The following is a 21,320-nucleotide window of genomic DNA, read 5'->3' as shown; positions in this document are numbered from 1 at the left end:
AAATACAAATGTAACGTTAAAACAAGTTATAAAGGTCAGATTTGTCCGTATAGCGACGCATTACGCTGTATATATAATAGATAGCTATTCTGCGTTTTGTTCGCTTATTTCGGTATATCGGTCGATTTCAATAGAAGCAATTTAACGGTCGGGATTGTCGCCAGACTCTCACAGAGCGATTGAATTTTATGTGGGAAAAAAATCGCACACATTTCAGAAGCGCGAACGAGAGAAAGTGAACCACGCTAACACTAGTTGCTGTGCAGCAACAGTCATTCTTAATCTTATAGCTATGAAGAGTTAAATCTTCGATAACACTTACCCCATCGCTTCCAGGAAGAAATTGAATCGTCGGTGTTGATCGAATCTTGTCCTGAAAAACAAAATTAAAAACGAATTAGCAAACATCACATACGCATCACTACACATACAGTTATGGAAAAAAATTGGAAACGATCCAAAGCGTCTGAAGTCGCTGAAGTCGATGATGACTCACACACTTCTACGCGGAAACACGTTTGTGAATCACACGATATTCAACAAACCAACGGAGTGGCCACATTTTATTCTTCTTTAACGGACAATACGTCTGATGATAATTAGCTTCAACAGATTGCGGGGATTCGCAACCGTTTGCACAATAGTGTGAGAGTAGTAGGCCGCCCATCGCTCGTTAGATTTTGTGGCACGCGACCAGAATGCCGATCGTCACCTTAGCACCGAATGCTAATTTCTGTGTTTTGCCAAAGTGTAAAATTGCATTTTTATCCGGGACGGTGGCGGCCAGACGGTGGCGCGCGTTCCCTCCTATCAGTCTATCGATCGCGAAGCTCCTGGGCAACAACCATTGACATTTCACGCCCACGCGTTCAAGTCTTTAAACGTGGGCGAATTTTCCCGACGAACATGAAAATGCGTCATAGACTGCCTACATTGAAAATTTCAGCAGCAATCTGGGATAGTAATGAATAAATATTATCCATAGTTGTTGACCCCGACGTAAAACCAAACGTTCCAAATTTATTTATAATTCTAATATTTTTTGGAAATGGAAACTAAAACCTTTTTTTCCAGAATTTTTCCAGATTTTCCAGAATTCGGCAATCAAAGCTATGCTAAATTGTACACCTATTACATAAAAAACAAATTTAATCGCTGCACGGTTTAATTAATGTACATTATATTTTTATTATTTACTTAATAATAAAATAATAAATAGTATTATAAAAACACTAATCAATACACAATAAGATAAAACTAGCACGATCGTATAAGTCAATGACTAAAAGTCTTGGGTTCAAATTTTATTGTATATAAGTGTATTACAATAAATTTATTATTAACTTTTCCTGGTTTATTGCACATATTATGTTATCCTAGATTTTCCTAATTTCACGGATGAACATCGTGTTGAATAATTGAAAAAAATCGTGCACAGTGACATCTATTGATTGTAAGCTGTAATAATACTTTACAATTAATGTCAGTGATTTACAGATTTTGGGGTTGATTTTGTTTTTGCTTGGAAAATATTCACAAAAGTACTTCTTCATAAAATATATGCATGTAAATATTTTTTAAATAATGTAAAATAAATTTATAATTAAGATTAAAAAAATAACATTGCAACACGTTAAACTGCGTATTTACTAAGCCCTTTAACTAATATCATATTAATTAAGATGGTTCAAGAAAATCGATATCCTGATTTCCATCTTTGTGTCACCAAGTAATAAACACATTTCGAGTCTCTTTTTATTAATTATATCCAGTCGCTATCTCTCGATCTTTCTACGCCCATTCCTTAACCCCTAACTTATCCTAAAGTTTTGCCGCAAATATTGGCCCTGAAGTGGTTTTAATCTGTTTAAAATAGGTTTTTAAACGCAGGTTTATTTTTTACTATTGCGAATACAAAAGAAGAACAATTATTATGAAATGTATTTAAAATTTAATAATACCAAATGTAAGATTATTTAAAATAAAGTTTGGGTGCAAAATTTCACAAATAAGCCATGGTCTTCAATGTGTTAATTATTACATAGTCTACTTATCTAAAATAGTACTCGTTCGGTTAGATTAATGTTAATTAAATAAGATATAATTTAATCAAGTATATATATATATTACAATAAATTTTCTTTAAAAGGTCAAGTGATTTACTAAGCATCTCAAATATTACGCGAACTAATTATATTATTTATAATAATTGCGGGACCGTCCTTATGTAAAAGAACATAAGGACGGTCCCGCATATATGAGGGATTTTTGATTTTTAAACATGGAATTATGTATTATGAATCGTTATATCTATTATTTAATTTTATTATTCTAAAAAAAAGAAGAAAATAATACCGTTTTTTAACAACTTTCGAAAAATATTTCAGGCATAAAGTGTTTAAAAATAATAAATAAATTACAAAATATTGCAATAACAATTTACAAAGGACAGCTAAGAATCGCACAACAAACCGTCTCTAATCACTTGTCACACAAAACTTATATAAAGTGGAATAAAGAGCACAAATGCTTTGGAACGTCTATTAAAATCCTATCCCGTCTATTACTGCGTTCGGCGAATCATATAATTGCATTAAAACATTCAGTGGTTTCGTTCTATTTATGGTTATTTCAACGCATTATTATGCTGCAACTCTTTGTCGCACATCTCGTAAATGCAAATTAAAAGCGACCTATATTTAGAGTAAAATTGTTGGAAAAGCAACTGTAAAATCCGATATTTGAAATTGAAATCTCAGATATAAATATACTGTGAAGGTGTATTATAAATACGCTTTCAAATACAAAAATAAAACGCGTTACAAATACAACAATCGCGGAAAATTACACTCAATGTCAAAAGAATTGCACACGTTGCACTTTTTGCCAATGCAGCAGTGATAAAATAATATATAATATATATACACAATACTATATATGTATGTAGTTAAGACTTTATAGCTTGCTTTTTAGACAATGAACAAAAAAGACGCACCATTGTATAACAAGCGATAAAGATAATCGATTACCTATGCATTATGTATGTATCATACATTTTATTGTAATATAATATGAAGACACGCGGAAGATTCTGGTTATGTACCATTTGAATATGTCGCATTAAATCGTCGTAATGTGTACCTTGACTGGGTGTTTTCGTCGGAGAACTTTTGCGGGCGTTCAGTTATTGCCCATTGTATTCATATTATCGAAACACTAATGACTCGATTACTCGGATTATTAATTTCGCGTTTCGCTCCCGGTCGCCTCCATTGTTCCCGCGATCAGATAGATCTTCTAATCTAACGATCCCGGTAGATTCTAGATTATGAAATCTAAATATCTATACATATACGGTATTGTGGCTTATATGTTAATTAAATTATATACATATTAAACAAATCACATTAGAAATCTATTTTTCGCTACAATTCATTACTCAAACTTCAAACTGTTTTATTCATGCAGAATCAAAATGTGTCATTGCGGTTTTGATCGCTTTCTACGTACATCATAGTAAATTATCCTTAAAATATTTATAATATAAATCATTCATAAAATAATCAATTGTACTAATATTTCAGAATATTGCAGATTAGTAAATAAACAGACAAGTTGTGAATGAGTCATTATTATCGTTCACGTCTAGTCTATAAATATATTTATTATGCACGACGCATGTTTATTATTAAATCTATGAAAATCTATTTAAAGCTGTAATCACGTCTATTCCATGTAACTAAACGTTTACAAATAAACGTGAGCTCTTATAAACTTGGATTAACTATTTCAGATATTTTATAGAGGCGATAGTGTAACATAACAGACGTTTGTCCAAGTCGATAAGATGAGAGTATAATAATGTTTCAGACAAATTATACATGTCTGACAATAAGAAGATTCATCTAAGTGACTCGTTTAAAAGGAGTGTAGTTCATCCAAGATGTTAACGCTCATCATAGTTGTGTTGGAAATAAGAGTACGTGTCCGCATGCGTACATACACAGTTTTCAGCGAATTTGTTTTCACCGATAGGAGAACGTTACCAATACTAAATCAGGGCTGTTTTAAGGGTAGGGTGACCATACGTTGGAAATTGAATTAAAAATTAAAAAAAGGTATTTTGTAATCAATAAAACAATTCCTGTAATATTCTATTGGTATTTTAAAAAATATTATATTGAACAGATATTCAATCTGGAGAGTGATACCAAAACTGTTCTCATATTTTTGAGTTAAATATGTATATACATAAACAAAATAAGTAAAAATTAATTGCACTTGTAATTTCACATGGTCACCCTATTATATTTCCTCACTAATACTGTGACGATGAGCGTTCATATCTTGGACGGACTGTAGTGTTCTGTAGTTTTTTTAACAATAAAGTAATAAAACCTATCAAAATTTCAATCATAATAATGTAATAAGACTCATTAACTATTTGAGCAGTATCACCGTACATGTACGGTGGTCGATCTTTTACTATTTTAAGGTACCCTAGATATGTTTACATATATAACTGAAAAAATAATAAATAAAAAACATTTTATTTATATAATATTTTTTTTTATTTTGATTTAATGTAAATGATTTTTATAGAAAATAATAGCAATAAATTAAAGAGGACGAATAAAATGAACATAATTTAAGTTTAGGTAACCCTATGTGTGACATTTTATTAGATTATATTACATATTGCGACATGTTTTCTCTAAGCAGCGGTAGAGAAGTTGGCGGAGGGATGATGTCGGTGGAAGATCCTCATAGGTCTTGTAGGTGGCGTGGCAGCGATAGTATAGCGGAAGTTGATCCCTCTTTGTTGCAGTGCTCGTATGGTGATGTCTCTCTCAGGATGTGAGCCTCCATGACCGTATATTATCCGCGGGCGGGCGTTAGATGAATTACGTAACGGAAATATTGTAACCTTACGGTGTTAGATTGTTTCTCTTGACCATTTCGTAACAAAGATATGTTCATTCAATGCATCAGAGAATCCTTGCGTGTTATTTATGGGAGAACTCTTTTTCTTGTCGTATCGAGCCTTTGTGTGATCGCACTATTGTCTAAATAATCACTTTTGGTCAAAGTAATATCGCGAATTTCAATAATAAAGCCCCCCACAAACGTGAGCATCTGTGTGGTCCCCCATAATAACAAAAAACTTTTATAATAATTTTATAAAATAATACTGAGAGCCACTGAATTGATATCAAAAATCCACAAAAACTTAATAATATTTAAAAATATGTAAAACAAATTAACAAAATTAAGTAATAGAAAAATGTTAAAATAAATAATTAACACATAATATAAAGTGGTCCATGCAAGTGTATTAGTAGAATACGTAGTTTCGGAACGTCGTATATTCTGTGACTGACTATATATACACATATATGTATATGGGTAATAATTTGTTGGCATAATAGATTTACATGTATAAAGTAATGTTTTCATCTCTCAAAAGAATGTAGATTCCGGGGTCTAGGGACTTGTGCATAGACTATTCGATTAAAATCGCGAGTCAGCAATCGGAGACAATCTCCTAAAATACCGCATGCACTTAAAATACTCTTGCGCGTTTTGCGCAAATCGGTGCCGATTCTCTGTCCCGTAGTCTAATTCTGGAATCATAAGACTACTGCAGTGGCAGAATTGCGCGCATTTTCGCGCGACCGATTTACCTGTCTTCGTCGTCGAGTTTCACTACTCTACTATGTGTGCGGAAAGAGCCGATGGACGTGTATGGCGACGAGCAGGTGTGTGTTGGTCGGTTGCGGTTGTTCACATAGGAAATTCGAATGTTTCGAGACACGTCGCCAGGCGGTGCCATTGTCGCGGAATAAATAAAAACGATTGAGTCACGGAGAGCTACCTCCTTCTGACGGCGAAACCGGATGCGTTTTTAACAACGGTAGAATACGCGAAATTTAATAGAAACCATAACCACCCTCAAGCACCCTCACATTAGTCTGCGAGTTTTAGGTAACCAATTGTTTATGTATCATAAGCTGTTTCGAACAATATCAAACCATTATTATGAAGCACATATAGACTTTTGGAAATCAGTAAATACACATCATTGAAAATCTTTTATCGATAGCTCGAGTTACATCCTTTAATTTATGACGGGCGACTAGTTCCTATCACCATTATTTTAAATGATTAAGTGAGCTTAAAATATCGAGTAAAAATTCAATCAAAATAGTGTTGAAACGCAAAAGTGCATATGCACACTTATATATTAGATATGTCTTTGAATAAGTGTCTTATTAGAACTATGCTTAAAAAAACCCAACGAGTCACCGCCCTTTCGGTATACGAGGAAATGATTAAGCATTAGTAATTTACTTTATGAAACAGTCTCACATTTTATCAAGCGATTAAATATACTAATAAAAGTTTGTTCATTGCAATTAAATATGAATAGAGGAAAATTATCGAGTAATACTTTGCAACCATAGAAAATGCATAAACATTTATATATACATATATATTTTTCGAGCAATTCTTATGCGTCATACTAACTAAATCTCCTTGCGGTTGATAAAGTGGTAATAATCAAGTTAAAAGTATTTAGCTAGTGTACTGATACAATATATATATTTTTAATTAACGTAACAGTGAGTACGCGTACAAAGAAATGGATACACTTTAGTGGTTTCCCGTTACTTTTTAACCAACACATTTTCATACATACATAAAATATTAAATGCAGAACGATAATTGGTTCACAACAACAAACGCTAAGCTTTCGGGCGCCAGTCAACGAAGTCTTTCAAGTTCTCCGTATAACTATCGATCGATGGCACACGGCGCCAAGGTCGGGCGAAAGTATCATATGTTGGAGCAAAAAATAACAATATATAGGCATAAACGTGGCGATGCCCATTCGCGGAAATGTGCTTATCGCGGTGCAATAACCGACTATCATAGCGCGCTAAGAATCCCATACGTTCGCAACATTGTCTCCATAGTTCGTGTACCGACACTTGAGAATATGTGCGAAGGTTGCATGCATAAAATATGCACGGCATGTACATAAACATAAATAAAATAGAAAATACATGTGAGATTTTTTAAGACTAGAAGACGTCGGTTGGCAAAGAATACGCGCGACTATTGTTAGACGAATATTCTGGCAAAACAGATGGAAGACCTTATTTGATTCTATCGAACGATTCACACGCTTATAATACGTATGGAACAATGATGATGTGTTTATTATTATTTTATGTCACAGCACTCTAGTTGCGGCGCATTATACGCGAAACAAATTGAAGGAAAAAGTCGTGGGAAGGGAAAAAATGGCAGAAAGTGGCGGAATCGGAATAACACGATGCGTGCAAATCTCGAGATAAAACTGTACATATATCACACAGATACAATCAGTTTAGTCATTTAGCTTCAGTAATTGTGTTCAATGACGCGTTTATTATATAATAAGAGGGCCAATTTTAACAAATATTGTTCCTTGGATTATATATTGTTAAAAATATCTTCCTATATATGTATGTTATAGTAAATATGTATTACCAGTGGAAATATATTTTCACTGGCAATCAAGTAAAATCATACCGAAATATAATACATTTTCACCGGTACATATAATATATATTTATACTAGTGGAAATATAACTTATTTCACAAATGATAGTGAAATTATATGCTGCTCTAAACTATTATTTGACAGGCGTGAAACGAGTAAAAAGCTACGTGGTGGTCTTCAACTGACAATATTGTAAACGCCACTTGTTAAATCCTGTACGCCACCAGCGAATTTCATATCAAAAAATAGTTGTAGGGTGACACATTTTTTGTGAATAAATACAGTTTTATTGATATCGATTATAAATAAATCATTTGATACATTTTAACTGGCCTAGTTAATACAATTATATTTATAATATAGAAAAAATATAATATAACAGTTGCGAAACGTCAATTTGCTGTTCAAATCTACACCTAACATAAACGAATTAACCAAACCCAACTTGACCCGATGAATGATCTAAAACTAACTATAGTTTTTGAACCATCATTAAGTTAAATCGTTTAGGTTCCAAGAGCAAATGGACGTTTCGCAACTGTCAAATTATGTCGCCATCTGGGACGGGTATACATATATTAAAATTTTCTTCAAAAGGTCAAGTGATTTTTTAAGCATCTCAAAAGTTGCTATGCGGCCTAACTAATTATATCATTTACATCAATTAATTTAACTGCTTAAGGACGGTTCCCGAAAAGAAAATAATATCGGGTTTTTATTTTAATTTCAGGCATGAAATGGTTAATACGCTGTCGTTGCACATTGATCTGTTTAATGTCAGTTACGAGGAGCTGGTCTGGTTCGTAACATTTAATTTTATTATATTATGATTTTTTGTTATTTCTTTTTATGTATTATTTTCGACGACCGTGACGCATAGGGGTAATCTAACTTAAATATATAAATAAATTATATTTTGCTAGTATATCTAACGATGAAAATGTAATTGTATATGATTTCACTGATATATTTCATGTGAAATTATATTTATACTGATGAAAATATAACTTTACAAAATAATTGGACCACTCCAACATTTCACGTATTTTGATATTTAGCAAGCAACTATGCAGGAAGGAAATAAACGTTGTGCGTTAAAAGATTTGAAGCTCGTTAGTAGGCGATGATTTACAAAAAAATAATATATGTATACCCAAAAGGTTGGAAGATACAATACTGTTACACATTGAACAAAGAAGACTGTATACAGTGTGCAGCAATTTCTTGTAATGTTAAACATTCGGATAAAATAATTACATTTTATTTTCTAAACTATCATATCATAATTGTTCGTATTTGGTAATTTATGGATTGATTCGATAATATTTAATATTATTTATTTTTTGGACGAAACAGCGATTTTTATAAAGTAGCCCAAATACAAAATCTTTCAGCTGAAGTGAAAATATATATTTGTACTTTAACCTAGTAAAGAAATTCATACTTATCGAGAATTAGCCCAAAAATGTCTAATCAGTGATGAGAATAAAAAAAATGTTAGTACTTGGACAGCAACCCATTAAGTCACAACGACATAAATTTTGTGGAAAACACAATTCGATAGATAGGAACGCTATTTCAGATTTTAGGGGGGGGGGGGGAGCGCAAAAGTTGGTCTGCTGGTGGTAGTTTTTTTAATATTCTATTAAGAAACATAGTATTTCATTAAATGACATGCACTTTTCTGGTCAATTGAGAATAAAATGAAGCACATCACGACCGAATTTTGACCAATAGGAGGGCGCAAAAAACAATTATCCCTTCTCAGAAGTCACAAATCCACGTCAAAAGCAATAAAATCGTGTCGGCGCCTTCGTAGTAGGAACGCTCGGTAACGAGCGTTCACACTGCGCCCTCCTATTGACCAAAATTCGATTTGAATATACTTTGATTAATTATCTCATATCAGAAGTCTGTAGTAATATCGGTAAGAATAAGTATCATATTTTTTTTAATAATGTGATATTAAAGTGCAAGCAAACTATAGAGCAATATATGCTAAATGCGACAACTTTCCGTACTTTTGTTTCCGCTTATTTTCCTTTGGGAGATGAGTTGGTTTAATTTTTATTTTGAACTTGACCTAATGAAAATTCTGAAACTATAATTAGTTTTAGAACTTACATTAGATCGAGTTGGGTTTGGTTAAGTCGTGTAAGTTAGGTTGGGTTTGAACAGCAAATGGACGTTTCGAAACTGTCAAATGTATTTAGAATTCACTAGTGAAAACGTAATGAAAACAATAATGAGTAGAGAGTATGCATGCATAGAAGAGTGCTCGAAGCTATAAAAGAGAAAGAATGCGTTACTAGACATAATTTTTTTAAATTATAAACGTGTGAATATAAATTATTTGTGAAAAAGTATTTTATTTTTTTTTAATTACATAAAAGTGTGTAGAAACTACAAAAATATAAAAAAATATATTTGGTCCAAATATTTTGTCACACTCCTGTATATGAATATGAATATTGTTTAGCATATGCATATTGCACACCCAATTTTCACTGCGAGTAAAAGGAAACTTTATAAAATTATCGGACGTCAATATATGCAAATGTGTCAGAACATACGTACAAATTTCAATCAAATAACAGTTATAATTGATAATGCCACCTGTTCAAATCATTAAATAGATGCACAACAAAATAAGCAATAAATTTCAAGTTCAAAATATTGATCTCACACTTTATATCAATGGCATTTCCAGGGCCGGACCTAGTTAATTTTACTACATATTATCAACACATAATATTGATTTACAATAAAATATACACTAATACTACTTTATCATGAATTATTTTTTAAAAATTTATAGTAATTCAAATTAACTACAAGCATTATAAAAATTATAGTAAATCAAAATAATATATATAGTGGTTGTTTATTGTATTATAATTATAACTATAAAAATAGTAGATCAACGTTGAAAAACAGCGGCGAAAACAACTGTATGGTAACCACAAAACATAGAATATAATAATAGCTAACCAAAGAGTGCATAGAAAAACGATGAGATGAAGCTAAACAAATATTTTTAACACTTTGCTATGCTAACATTAAAAATATACAATTAAATTTCAGTACAATTACTTTTAAATGAATGTAAAATTGTTTTTTATATATATTTAAAAAAAAAATTAGAATTTATTTTTCAGTTTTAAACACTAATAGAAGTCGCGTTTTTAGAAATGTTCTCGAAAATGATATATAAGTGTGTTTAACATAAAAAACGTAGGTGTGTTATAGCATTCATAAGCCCTTTGGACGCGGAAGTCGCCCAATTGATTTTTTTATCTCTTTACGCAAAAATCAGTAAAAAAAATGTATTGAAAAAACTTTTTTTTGTGAATAAACATAATTTTAAGAATAAATAAATAAAAATTAAAAAATCAGAATATTTAAACACAGCATTTTAAAAAAAATATATTTATTTTTGATTAACGCGTCCAAAGGGTTAAATAAATATAGCTAGCTCTAGGAAATAATTTTGAATGTAGTCTCTGATTGTGTGCACGCAGTTGCATGCAAGCTCACGCAGTATTTTTTTAGCAACATTTTTCGGAGGAAATGTAACGCTTTTTTGTGCCTCTCTAGAGCTGGCGCCCCAGGCGACTGCATGTGCAGCTCACTATTGATCTATATTCCTTTTAATGTTCAAGTATTACTACAGCTTATAGCTTCTGTTCAAATAAACGTCAGCAGTATTTTCAAATTTGTTATTAGCTATTTAATGCGTGCAAACTAGCCTCTTAATAAAATCATTTAAACGTAGTTCTTCTCCACCGTTGCAACAATACTTAACGTTACTTCTACGAATGCAGTTTACGACTGCCATCGCGATTGCATATGTATGCAAGTTATGAATACGAGGAAAGCCAGTAATTAAATTGGTAATTATGACGCTGCTGTTGTTATCTGGCGCGTTTTAACGAGTTACGAACGCAATTTCGCGAATAAGTTTTCTCCAATGCAAATTGTTAATTTACGGATAAAAAAAACGAATCTTTAAATGAAGGTTTATTCTCGCTGACAATACGATAGTATATGACAAAAAAGTTATATTATCGGATAACAGTTGTTATTAGCAAACGTGTCATTTTAACATATTACGTATCATTTCAGCAGTATAAAATTGATCATTTTTAAAAAAATATTTGAGTAAAAAATATTACTGAATAACATCTGTATTTGCTAATAAACTATTTTTTAAATAATAAGTAATTCGAGATGTTTCGTTGGTTTTTAATAAATGCAGCAAATTTTAGACCTTGTTCGTAATGGTGCGATTTTAACGCTGCAATTTTTAAGCATTGCAACAAACTGACCGACCATTATATAGATCGCAAGTTTCAAGAGCGACTTACATTTGAATATGAATAAGAATGACAAGAGAGAGCCTTGTCAATACATAAACATTCACATACATGCACGCGCCTCTTCTAAGAGCAGACTTGACAAATTTGGCCGTGACAAGCGAGCGAGTCATTTGAATTGGGGGACCCTTAGCACTTACGCGTAAAATACGTCACGCGAACAATGGCGTAATGAATGGCCGGCGATACAAGCTCAAAATGGACCTAGCGAACAATCAGGGCAGGTGTACTCTCTAATTAATCATTTACAATTCTCTAACTGGCTAGGAAATACAGCGAGCGCCGAGAAAGAACACTGTCTGAAGCGTGTGCGAGTGTCCATTCGCGGTCAGTAGGTTCAAGGTGGCGGCTATAAAAAGATGGTCGAACACCATTGTGATACGGCGAATCGCTACATACTAGATAAACACACACAAGACAAGTCAGTGTAAACAACGTATTGCTTATGACGTGTCTGTAGGTGAAGTAAAAAAATAATAGACAAACAGGTCATCGGTAATACACAGTGGTTACCTAACACTCCTATCCACGATTTAAAAAATAATTTAAAAAAACAACTCAATAGTTTTTATGATAAGCCATAATGCTCCATAATATCATGGGATTTGGTACAAACAAACGTAGATTTAAAAGTTGGATTTTGACAACCGGTCGAATGTCGCGACCTCAATGCCGTCATGAAATCCCAAGTACTGCGCCGACGCTAATTAATAACGGACCTCTAAAATCAACATTCAAAATGTGGGCCAAATTCGTTAAGTAACGTTACACAACCCCATGCGATGGAACTGCAATCGATTGCAAAACCCCTAAGTACGTTTTTGTGCATTAATTATAAAATACTTGTTTTGAGGAAGTCTTCGACCGAACGTCGATTAATTGTAAGATCGTAATGTAACAGTAGATCTACAACACTTTCAAAACGGTTCGGAGATTAAGGTCTCATGAACGCACATAAGATAATGGATCAGAAACCGGAAGGTCGTAGATCCATCCGCAGACCGAAACTCCGGTGATTGAATGCTGTTGTTGCAAATGATGCTAGGAAGGTCAATCGCATTGGAGAAATTTGGTACACTTCAGATGAATGTAGTATTATATTTGATTCGCAAATCCTTGAGTTCATTATAAATATTTTGTATTTTTATCAGCAGTCAATAGGATTTCATAGGTGTAATTTTCGTGCTATTAAAACAATCATTGTAGCAGTGTGACAGACCTTGTTCAATGATCCGTTTTTAATTATCTCAACAGTTCACGGACGCTGCGAGACACTTTTCACAAACTAGACGTCACGAACGAGAGGCAGATAAGAAAAGCAGACAAAAATAAAAATAAGTAAATCGTGTCACCTTGTGTTTGCATTTTGGAGCAACAGGTAAAAGCCAAAGCCGTAATGAAATAAACCAGGAGTCACTATAAGATGCGTCAGGTAATAATTACTGATTTCCTTAAATTCATATTGATTAAATTGATCTGACGGAAGGAACAATAAAATAAAAAATATAAATTGTTGCATGACATTTTAATATGTGAAAAAAGGTTAAACAAACCGACAAGAGTGGTGCACGAATGAGCTCGTGTGCGCATTTTTTTTGCAATAACATACAATCGCAAGGCCACGGCGTTTCGGGCACAAGGATCAATTTCAGGTTCGGTTCAAAACGAAATTGCAGCAATAATAATAGAATGCAACAGAAAAAAATAAGACATGTGAATATTTGATTTATTATTATTTATTATTTTATTCATCTATTTAGCTAATATAGTTAATTAATTAAACACTGCATATATTTAATCAAAACATAAACAAAATATAAAAAGACTATAATACTATAATTTATTTGAAAGCCAGCCATTTTTTTTTTTAAATAATATTATACAAATTCACACCTCCGTACATTATTCCCCTGGCCGTACTCGTTGTCTTATATCTAACTACCCTCTAACTTGTCTCTAACTTCTGGTACTGCATCTATTTTTTATTAAATATTTATTTTCTTATTTTAAATCTAAAACATTCATCTTCAATCATACTGCTACAACTATTTTTATTTAAAAACTCCTATCATTGCCCTGTTTTGTAATTTTTGCAACACCATTTTATCTAATTTATTAAACATATATATTCATAATAATGTTGCACAATAATTAAAGTGGGGCAATATAATACTATTATAGATTATTTTTTTGTGTTTATATTTAACATATTTCTCATCCAAGATAATATACTTATTTGTTTAATATGTGATTAAAATGTTCCTTGTTTTTTTTTTATCTAGAATTACTCCTAAATATTATATTATCAACTATACATATCTATAATAGAGTTCTTTATAACTATTTTTATATTATTAGCCAACACATATTTTTAATTAATAAACATACATTAAATTTCATTCTCATTTAGTTCAAGTACATTATTTTTTAACCATTTTTTTATTATACTTAATACATTATTTAAATTATCTACAACTTGTTTAACATTATCACCTATGCAATAAATTAAAGTGCTGTCCGCAAACATATGTATTTTACATGTTTTTATACTATTAATTGTATCATTAATACATATTATAAACAGCAATGGTCCTAACGTGGACCTCTGTGGTACACCGTGATATGATTATCTCTTTGGAATAAGTATAATTTTTTGATCAAAAATATAAAGTTTGCTATAACGTCATATGAAATTTACGATGTCTTAGCTAAATATTAAAAATAGTATTGCGGAACGAGGTGATTTTCTGATATTGTTGAGTTTAAATATGTTTATAACATCTAAATTAAAGCTTCACCATGTTCATGAAGCCATCGCCACATGATCCAGAAATCTAAAAATGGTCTTTTGAGGTTGGCATTCTTTAACGATTTATAATTTCAATTGGCTCTATTGCTGCCGCTACTGGCTTTTCTCTTTTCTGTACTAGTCCGAAATTTAAAATTTATATCTACGGTTTATCACTGTAATACATGAAATGTTAATATATTATTGATTAAGTAAAGTAAAAAGATCACGACACCAAAACATTAAAACAAAAAAAATTATAATGGTTTTATGGTTGCCTCCTTATGAGCGAATAACACTACAATATAAGCGTGAAGTACATTTCGATACGCATCTAGTTTATTTTAACGAGATAGTAATAAATATATATATGTTTATATAAAGCTGGATTGTTACTCAAGATTCAGACAATTCATTCAAAGCTACTATTTAAGACACCATTATTAGTTCGATCGTCGTAATTTCACATCGATTACCTCGCATCGCATTTCTTTCGATTTAAAATGATCGATTGTTATCGTATTTTTTTACAAATTACAACGGAACGGTATCCATTGTCTTTTCTTAGTCCAAAAAACGTCTTTGTATCCAATGCACATTCGAAATATCGACAGCGGTTGCAACCGGAGCCGAGATTAGAACTTTCACTCGAACAATCGAATACACGTAACCGATTCGTTTCGCCTGCAACGTCATTATAGCCTGCAAAATGAGTGCCGGTGTGCATAGCAATAGAGCGAGAGTTGAAACGCTGAAAAATAGCATGAAATTGGAAAAAAGCTACTCGCTGAAGGGGGACAGACACGGGGGGAAAACAGATGTTCAAAGCGAACGCCAACGAATACGCAAACAGTTTACGATGTGATAATTTGAGTGCGACTTTCTAAACATTCGCGGGTGATTTGCACGAAAATTTGCACCGATCTCTTATCATATTGCACATTTGAGCGGTTGTTGATGTTTACCTATTCGAATGTAGCTACGTTAAGATTGCTCACGTTCAAGATTCAATACCGACAACTGAGAGAAAGGTGACTCGGGTATTTATAAAATATTTCTAGAGCAATGTAATGCTAGTCATTTCAAACAAAAATATTTCGAGTTAATTGCTAATTTGTTAATAAAAACTAGAATTTTTAGAGGAGTTGTCTTGTTGCAATTTTTAATACGCGTTCATAAGTCAAGTAAACTTTCGAAAATATTTAATTATTGTAATTGATTAACGATCTGCTTACGTTTAGAACATTATTTTCGACTGTGACGGTATCATATGACTACTGTTATATAAATAGTGAAATTTGTGTATAAAAGGGTAAAGTCTGGATGAAATACATGATTCGACACAATTGATTTGCATCAGAATTCAAATAAAATGTTCCCTCTTTTATATTATAACTCATTTGTAGGGAATTGTCATGAGTTTTAATTTGTTGATATTTAAGGGTCAGCTTTCTTCCAAAACATTATAGTAAGTAAGGCCTGATAACAGCTCATGTACAAAAAACTGTCATAATAATAAATAGGAAAAAAATCGACAGTTGATAAGCGTTATTTTTTTGTTTATTGACTTTGACAATTAATTGCGTACTAATAACTATACTATATTTTCGTCAAAACAGTCAGTTTGACAGCTATCCATTTCATCATTATTCATAATTTAGAATAAGATGGAAAGTTTGGGTTTACGACCCCGAGTAATGATATACTCCGGTTTATTTTTTGAACACATTTATAGATTTTTTTCTATGAATATGTTAAAAAAATAAACCGGAGTAATGATAAGTATATCGAACGTATATCCGTATCGTGGGCTTTAGAGCTAATAGTAGGGGAGTAAACCCAAACTTTTAACCTCTTTCCAAATTATGAATAATGATGAAATGGATAGGTTTCGAAGTGACTGGGTTAACGCAAATAAAGTGTAGCTATTGTATGGTTTTGTTTAGATTTTATTTAGAAGTGGTAAGAATCGCTAATGCTTTCAGACGTTATTTAGACACGCCATGGTCAATGCGACGCGCCGCCGCCGCCGTGACGTCTCCCTGTAATGTCAGCAACGGCTCCGGCGGCCGTCCGGAGGGAACGGCGGTCAGCTGTTTGTTGGCCGCACGCACGTTCTGGCCCGCTGCCAAGGAATATTTCAATAGTGCGGCCGGATTAGGTGGCGGTCGGTAGGTGTATGTATCTCTTCTCTGAGACAATGCACTGCGCGTGGATCGTATTTCTGGCGTCGAGATTTTTTGCGCTTTGGGAAATAACGGCAGAAATTCGTCCTCGCTCGCGGGCTCAAAAATAGAACACACTGGCCGGTTCGCGCAAATAATGAAAGATGGCGTCCTACCGTATCAATTTGAATCGACCAGACACCTTTTTCTCTGATTTTGAATACTGAAATACGTTCGCAGTCGATTCGAAAAGTAAACGATTAGATTCTCAAAGTGGACAATATCGAACACCGATATTGCCCGACGGAGAAGTGCGCAAAAAGTTTTTTGTTCAAAAAAGAATGTGTGAAAATGTTTTGGGCATTAAATATTTATAATTTTTCCACGTTTCTATAGGTTAAAACAATGGACCAAACCGTTAGAGAACTTATTTATTTATAGCAATTATTATCTTTATAAGTAGCATTTATTATTTTATAAGTAGAAATATTTAATAAAAGTAGCAAATACAAATTATAAATAGTATTATTTAAATTGCAAAGAAATAATTTTCTTTTCTTTGATATTAGTCAATAATTTTAGTGAAAATCTTGTGTAAAATAATTCATTTAATGTTTATTTTTTATTTAGTATATATATTTTTGTGTTTTGAAATAATATGGTGTACACTGAAATTCAAAAGGTCCTGGTGAAAATAAATCGAAAATGGCTTCAAAAACAAGCAATCAAGTTATTGTACGTTGCAATGTGCACTGGGTCTGAGAAGGTTAATAATTAATTTTATAAATTTATTAAAGTTATTTTATTTTCAAACTTGCTATTAGAAATTCTAAAATTACTATATGAATATTTTGCCGAAAATAAAAAAAAATATATGGACATTGCTACGTTACAATTTATTATTTAATGAGATAAGTTTTTCAAAGGTGGGCGATAGTCAACTAAGCAAAGTGAACTAAGTTTAAGAATCTATGGAGTATCCTAACGAAGGGTTCAAACATAGAGTTGAACGACATAAGTCGAATCGTGCGAATCAGGCTTTACGGCAGATTGGTTCTTTTCAAGTGGCATAAATCGCGTGTTGGCTCGTCGAGTGTGATATTTTTTTGTGTGCGGTTTAAATTGCGTCAATGGCGTCCAGTGCGGCTTCGCGATTAACCTTTACGGAGTGTAAAAAATGCGTCGTCAACACATTGCGTGTGTAATATGACAGGTTAAGCGTGAAAGCGGTAAAATTCTTCAGGGTTAACCATCCGGTTCATAAACAAAAAACTCAGCAAAAAACTCAAAACAGATCTAATTATTAGTTGTAAGATTTTCAATTAGTGTATATTAAATTTCATAAATGAAAACCATTTAAACAATTGTATAAATTGGCTTATCTAGTATTCGAAACACAGCGCCACTCAGATAGAAATGTGAATTAACCCGCGTCCATCGCAATACAAGCGCGACGTAATCGCTTGTAACAATTTTTCGTTATCAATCACTTAGATTTACTTCCTCTAACGTTTGTTTATAAAATTCGGCAATGAAGATTTACTTCAACACTTGATTAGGTTTTCTAATATATATATATATAACTCAAACAATGACATTTAATTTGTAATCGGTAGTACATTATTTATACGTAGGAGTTATTCCATGGCACTGCAACGTAAAAATCTAATTAAATAAGGTTTGTGCTCATTTGTGTGCACTTAAATGTTTTGCATAATTTTATACATTCGAATCGACAATATTGTACGTTTAAAATAACCGTAGAAATAGATAATGAATTATCTATTCAAAGTTTATCAGACGTGAATGTCAAAAACGTTCGCCTCTCTAGGAATCAAGTGTTTTTAGTGTTTAACACACAATTATAGCAAAGACAAACTTTCTTGATGAGCATTCGTTAGAAAGCGATTTGTATGCAAGTTGCACAAAACCGGTCTCATCTTCCCCTATTCGTCAACTTAACACCCATACCTCTGCAACGCAGCGGGCAAGGTTAACGAACCAACGAACCCAACGTCCTCTCCAATCGAAGAGGACCGCACTGCGCCTTTGGAGTCGGATAAATTGCGCAATGCGTTTGCTATGCAATTCGAGTCACTGTGGCAGAATAAGAGAAAGCCCGAAGGAGGAGGGTTTCACGCGAAATTCGGAAATCGCAGACACCGACTGGTCGGCACTTACTTTCTCCGTGACGATTGGCTGAAATGCCTTCTTCTGTCACCGATCACCGTAAGGTCGGTACTACTGACTACCGCGAACGATTGATTTAAGTCGCCGCGTACGATTTTGCAAACCGTGCAGGTAAACACGCACATCTGTCTGCCTATCTACCCGGGCGTGTCAAGAGTGTGGACAGTTTGAAATATAAAGTAAATAAGCCGATCAAGAAAAACGACGTCTGACGAGATACATAATTCAGCGGCTGATTCGGCAAGAAAACAACTCTGACCTCGAGTGAGGTAAAATCGCTGTACAGTGGATTTTCAGTTTTTTTTTCATTACACAGCGAGAGCTGTTTATTTATTATATTATATATTACGCTTAGATTAGAACAAAACGTGCATACACAGACGGTTGAAATGCATATGTACACTAATGCGAGACACCACAAATAAAAGCATCGACCAAACCAAGTTAAGTTATGATTAAATATCATCGCGTCTAGTGTATCTCTTCCTCTATAGAGTTAAGAGATTCCATACACATATAAATATCCTATAAAAATCACTGTTAATTATAGGTTAAATGATGTAATGAACATGAACAATACAACACGAAATGGAATAGTGTATAAAATTAAATAGTATAAAAATTGGCATCGCTATAAATAACAAGTTAAAACTACTACGACACAAATCTTACAGCGATATAAATATTGACGATATTATACGAATATCATTTGCCAAATTTCAGCTAAAGCTTCTAGACGATGATTGCCCCCGATCGCTGAGTGAGGTCGTTCGCTCACAGTAACGCACGGGATAAAAGCAAAACGTAGATGGAATTGATTATATAAATTATAATTATATGTAAAAAATATATTAGTGAAATAGAGACTGGTAGCGCAACTAGAGTCGTTTTAAAAATGACATTAGCAAATTTCGGTGAATACCTGTCAGGAATATTAAGTAAATGAACCGATGAAGAAAAACGGCTACCGTCGAGATACATAATTCAGCGACTGATACGGTCAGAAAACAACTTTGAGATTATATATTTTTGTGTATAGTATTGCTTCTTAGTGCATAGACGTTCCGCCGTATTATGGCTTCAATTTATCTTTCTCATCTATCTGACACAACTCCTGAAAATCCAGTTTGCCGCTTTGTGTGTCGGTTCAACGGTCATCGAAAATTTGAAAGCGGGCGTTTACCTGTCAAAATCACAGAATAGGAGCAACAGCTCCGGAATGCGCCGGCAGACACGAGGGGTATTCGTTGACCCCATAGATATGCGCGCACGTGACCGACTCGAACGCAGGGGGAAGAACACGCAACGAAAATCGGAAAGTAGGGTGGTCGGAAAACAGGGCGACGAACCCTGGCAGATGCCGTCAACCCTTGAACACACACACACACACAAACATACGTATGTAAAGACCCACGGAGAGTCTGCGTTCACTCAATCGATCGCAACCAACGGTCGCCGAGCCAATTAACCGACGTCATGCAAACACACACATAAGACAATAGATCAACAACGTAACGATTACGCTCGCTAAATTGCGATAAGCTCCAAGCGGTTTACATAACTCGTAAAATCCTAGCTTTGAGATCAAGTTAAACGTTGGTTGAGAAACAGAGCGACCGATTCGACATTTTAAAACGCAAAACTCTGTTTTTTATCCCAATTATTCGTAATTTTCAACTATTCGAATATTGAATAAAAAACAGATGAAGTATTCGAATATATTCGTATTTTTTTACAGTTTTTAGCGATATTCTTTTATTTAACCAATTAGTGCAAAAAAACAATTAAATGAATGTAAAATATTATTTAATTACAAAATAATTATTTTAATTATTCATTAGTTACTTTCATAATCATTAAACTTTTTGAATTTTATAAAATATGCTGTGCGATTTACTGATCAGGGACTGCAATTGAGTTCAATTCAGCAAAATTAATGGAACATTTTAAATACATAATTTTATCGGATAATGATTGGAACAAATTTGATATACATTAACATCGGATCTGTATCGGCGTTTATTTGTGAGGATTTGGATATAAATGATGTAACTAGAAATAAATTAACAGCGATCAAATTATTGAATTGACTGAAATAAAATCTTTGCGTCTTGAAACAAGAAACACTTCACAAAAATTTGCGACGCACACCTGTTTTTGAGATAAGCGTTAAACGACAACATTTCCAACATTTTATTTCGTTCAACAAACGAATTCCGCGTATTTTGGTCATAGTAGACACCACCGATAAA

At 33.0% G+C, this 21,320-nt stretch overlaps 1 protein-coding gene and 1 long non-coding RNA gene across 3 annotated transcripts in view; one reads left to right on the top strand and one right to left on the bottom strand.

Annotated features, from left to right (window-relative positions):
• Su(Tpl) (Suppressor of Triplolethal) overlaps positions 1–21,320 on the bottom strand; it is a 112,405-nt gene that overhangs the window by 78,773 nt on the left and 12,312 nt on the right. For both annotated transcript variants that reach the window (XM_088181223.1, XM_088181224.1), the window contains exon 2: positions 323–373. In XM_088181223.1, the coding sequence (XP_088037349.1) occupies positions 323–373 (51 nt within the window). The remainder of the gene's footprint in view (positions 1–322; positions 374–21,320) is intronic.
• On the top strand, positions 8,380–10,257 carry LOC148238007 (uncharacterized). Its single transcript, XR_015808868.1, has 2 exons — positions 8,380–8,837; positions 9,002–10,257. It is a non-coding gene; the product is annotated as an uncharacterized LOC148238007 (long non-coding RNA).

This window comes from Plectrocnemia conspersa, unplaced genomic scaffold (assembly GCF_051122295.1).
Source record: "Plectrocnemia conspersa isolate PC_06_02 unplaced genomic scaffold, ASM5112229v1 ptg000002l, whole genome shotgun sequence".
Classification (NCBI taxonomy): Eukaryota; Metazoa; Arthropoda; class Insecta; order Trichoptera; family Polycentropodidae; genus Plectrocnemia; species Plectrocnemia conspersa.
This window is presented reverse-complemented; position numbering and strand designations above follow the sequence as displayed.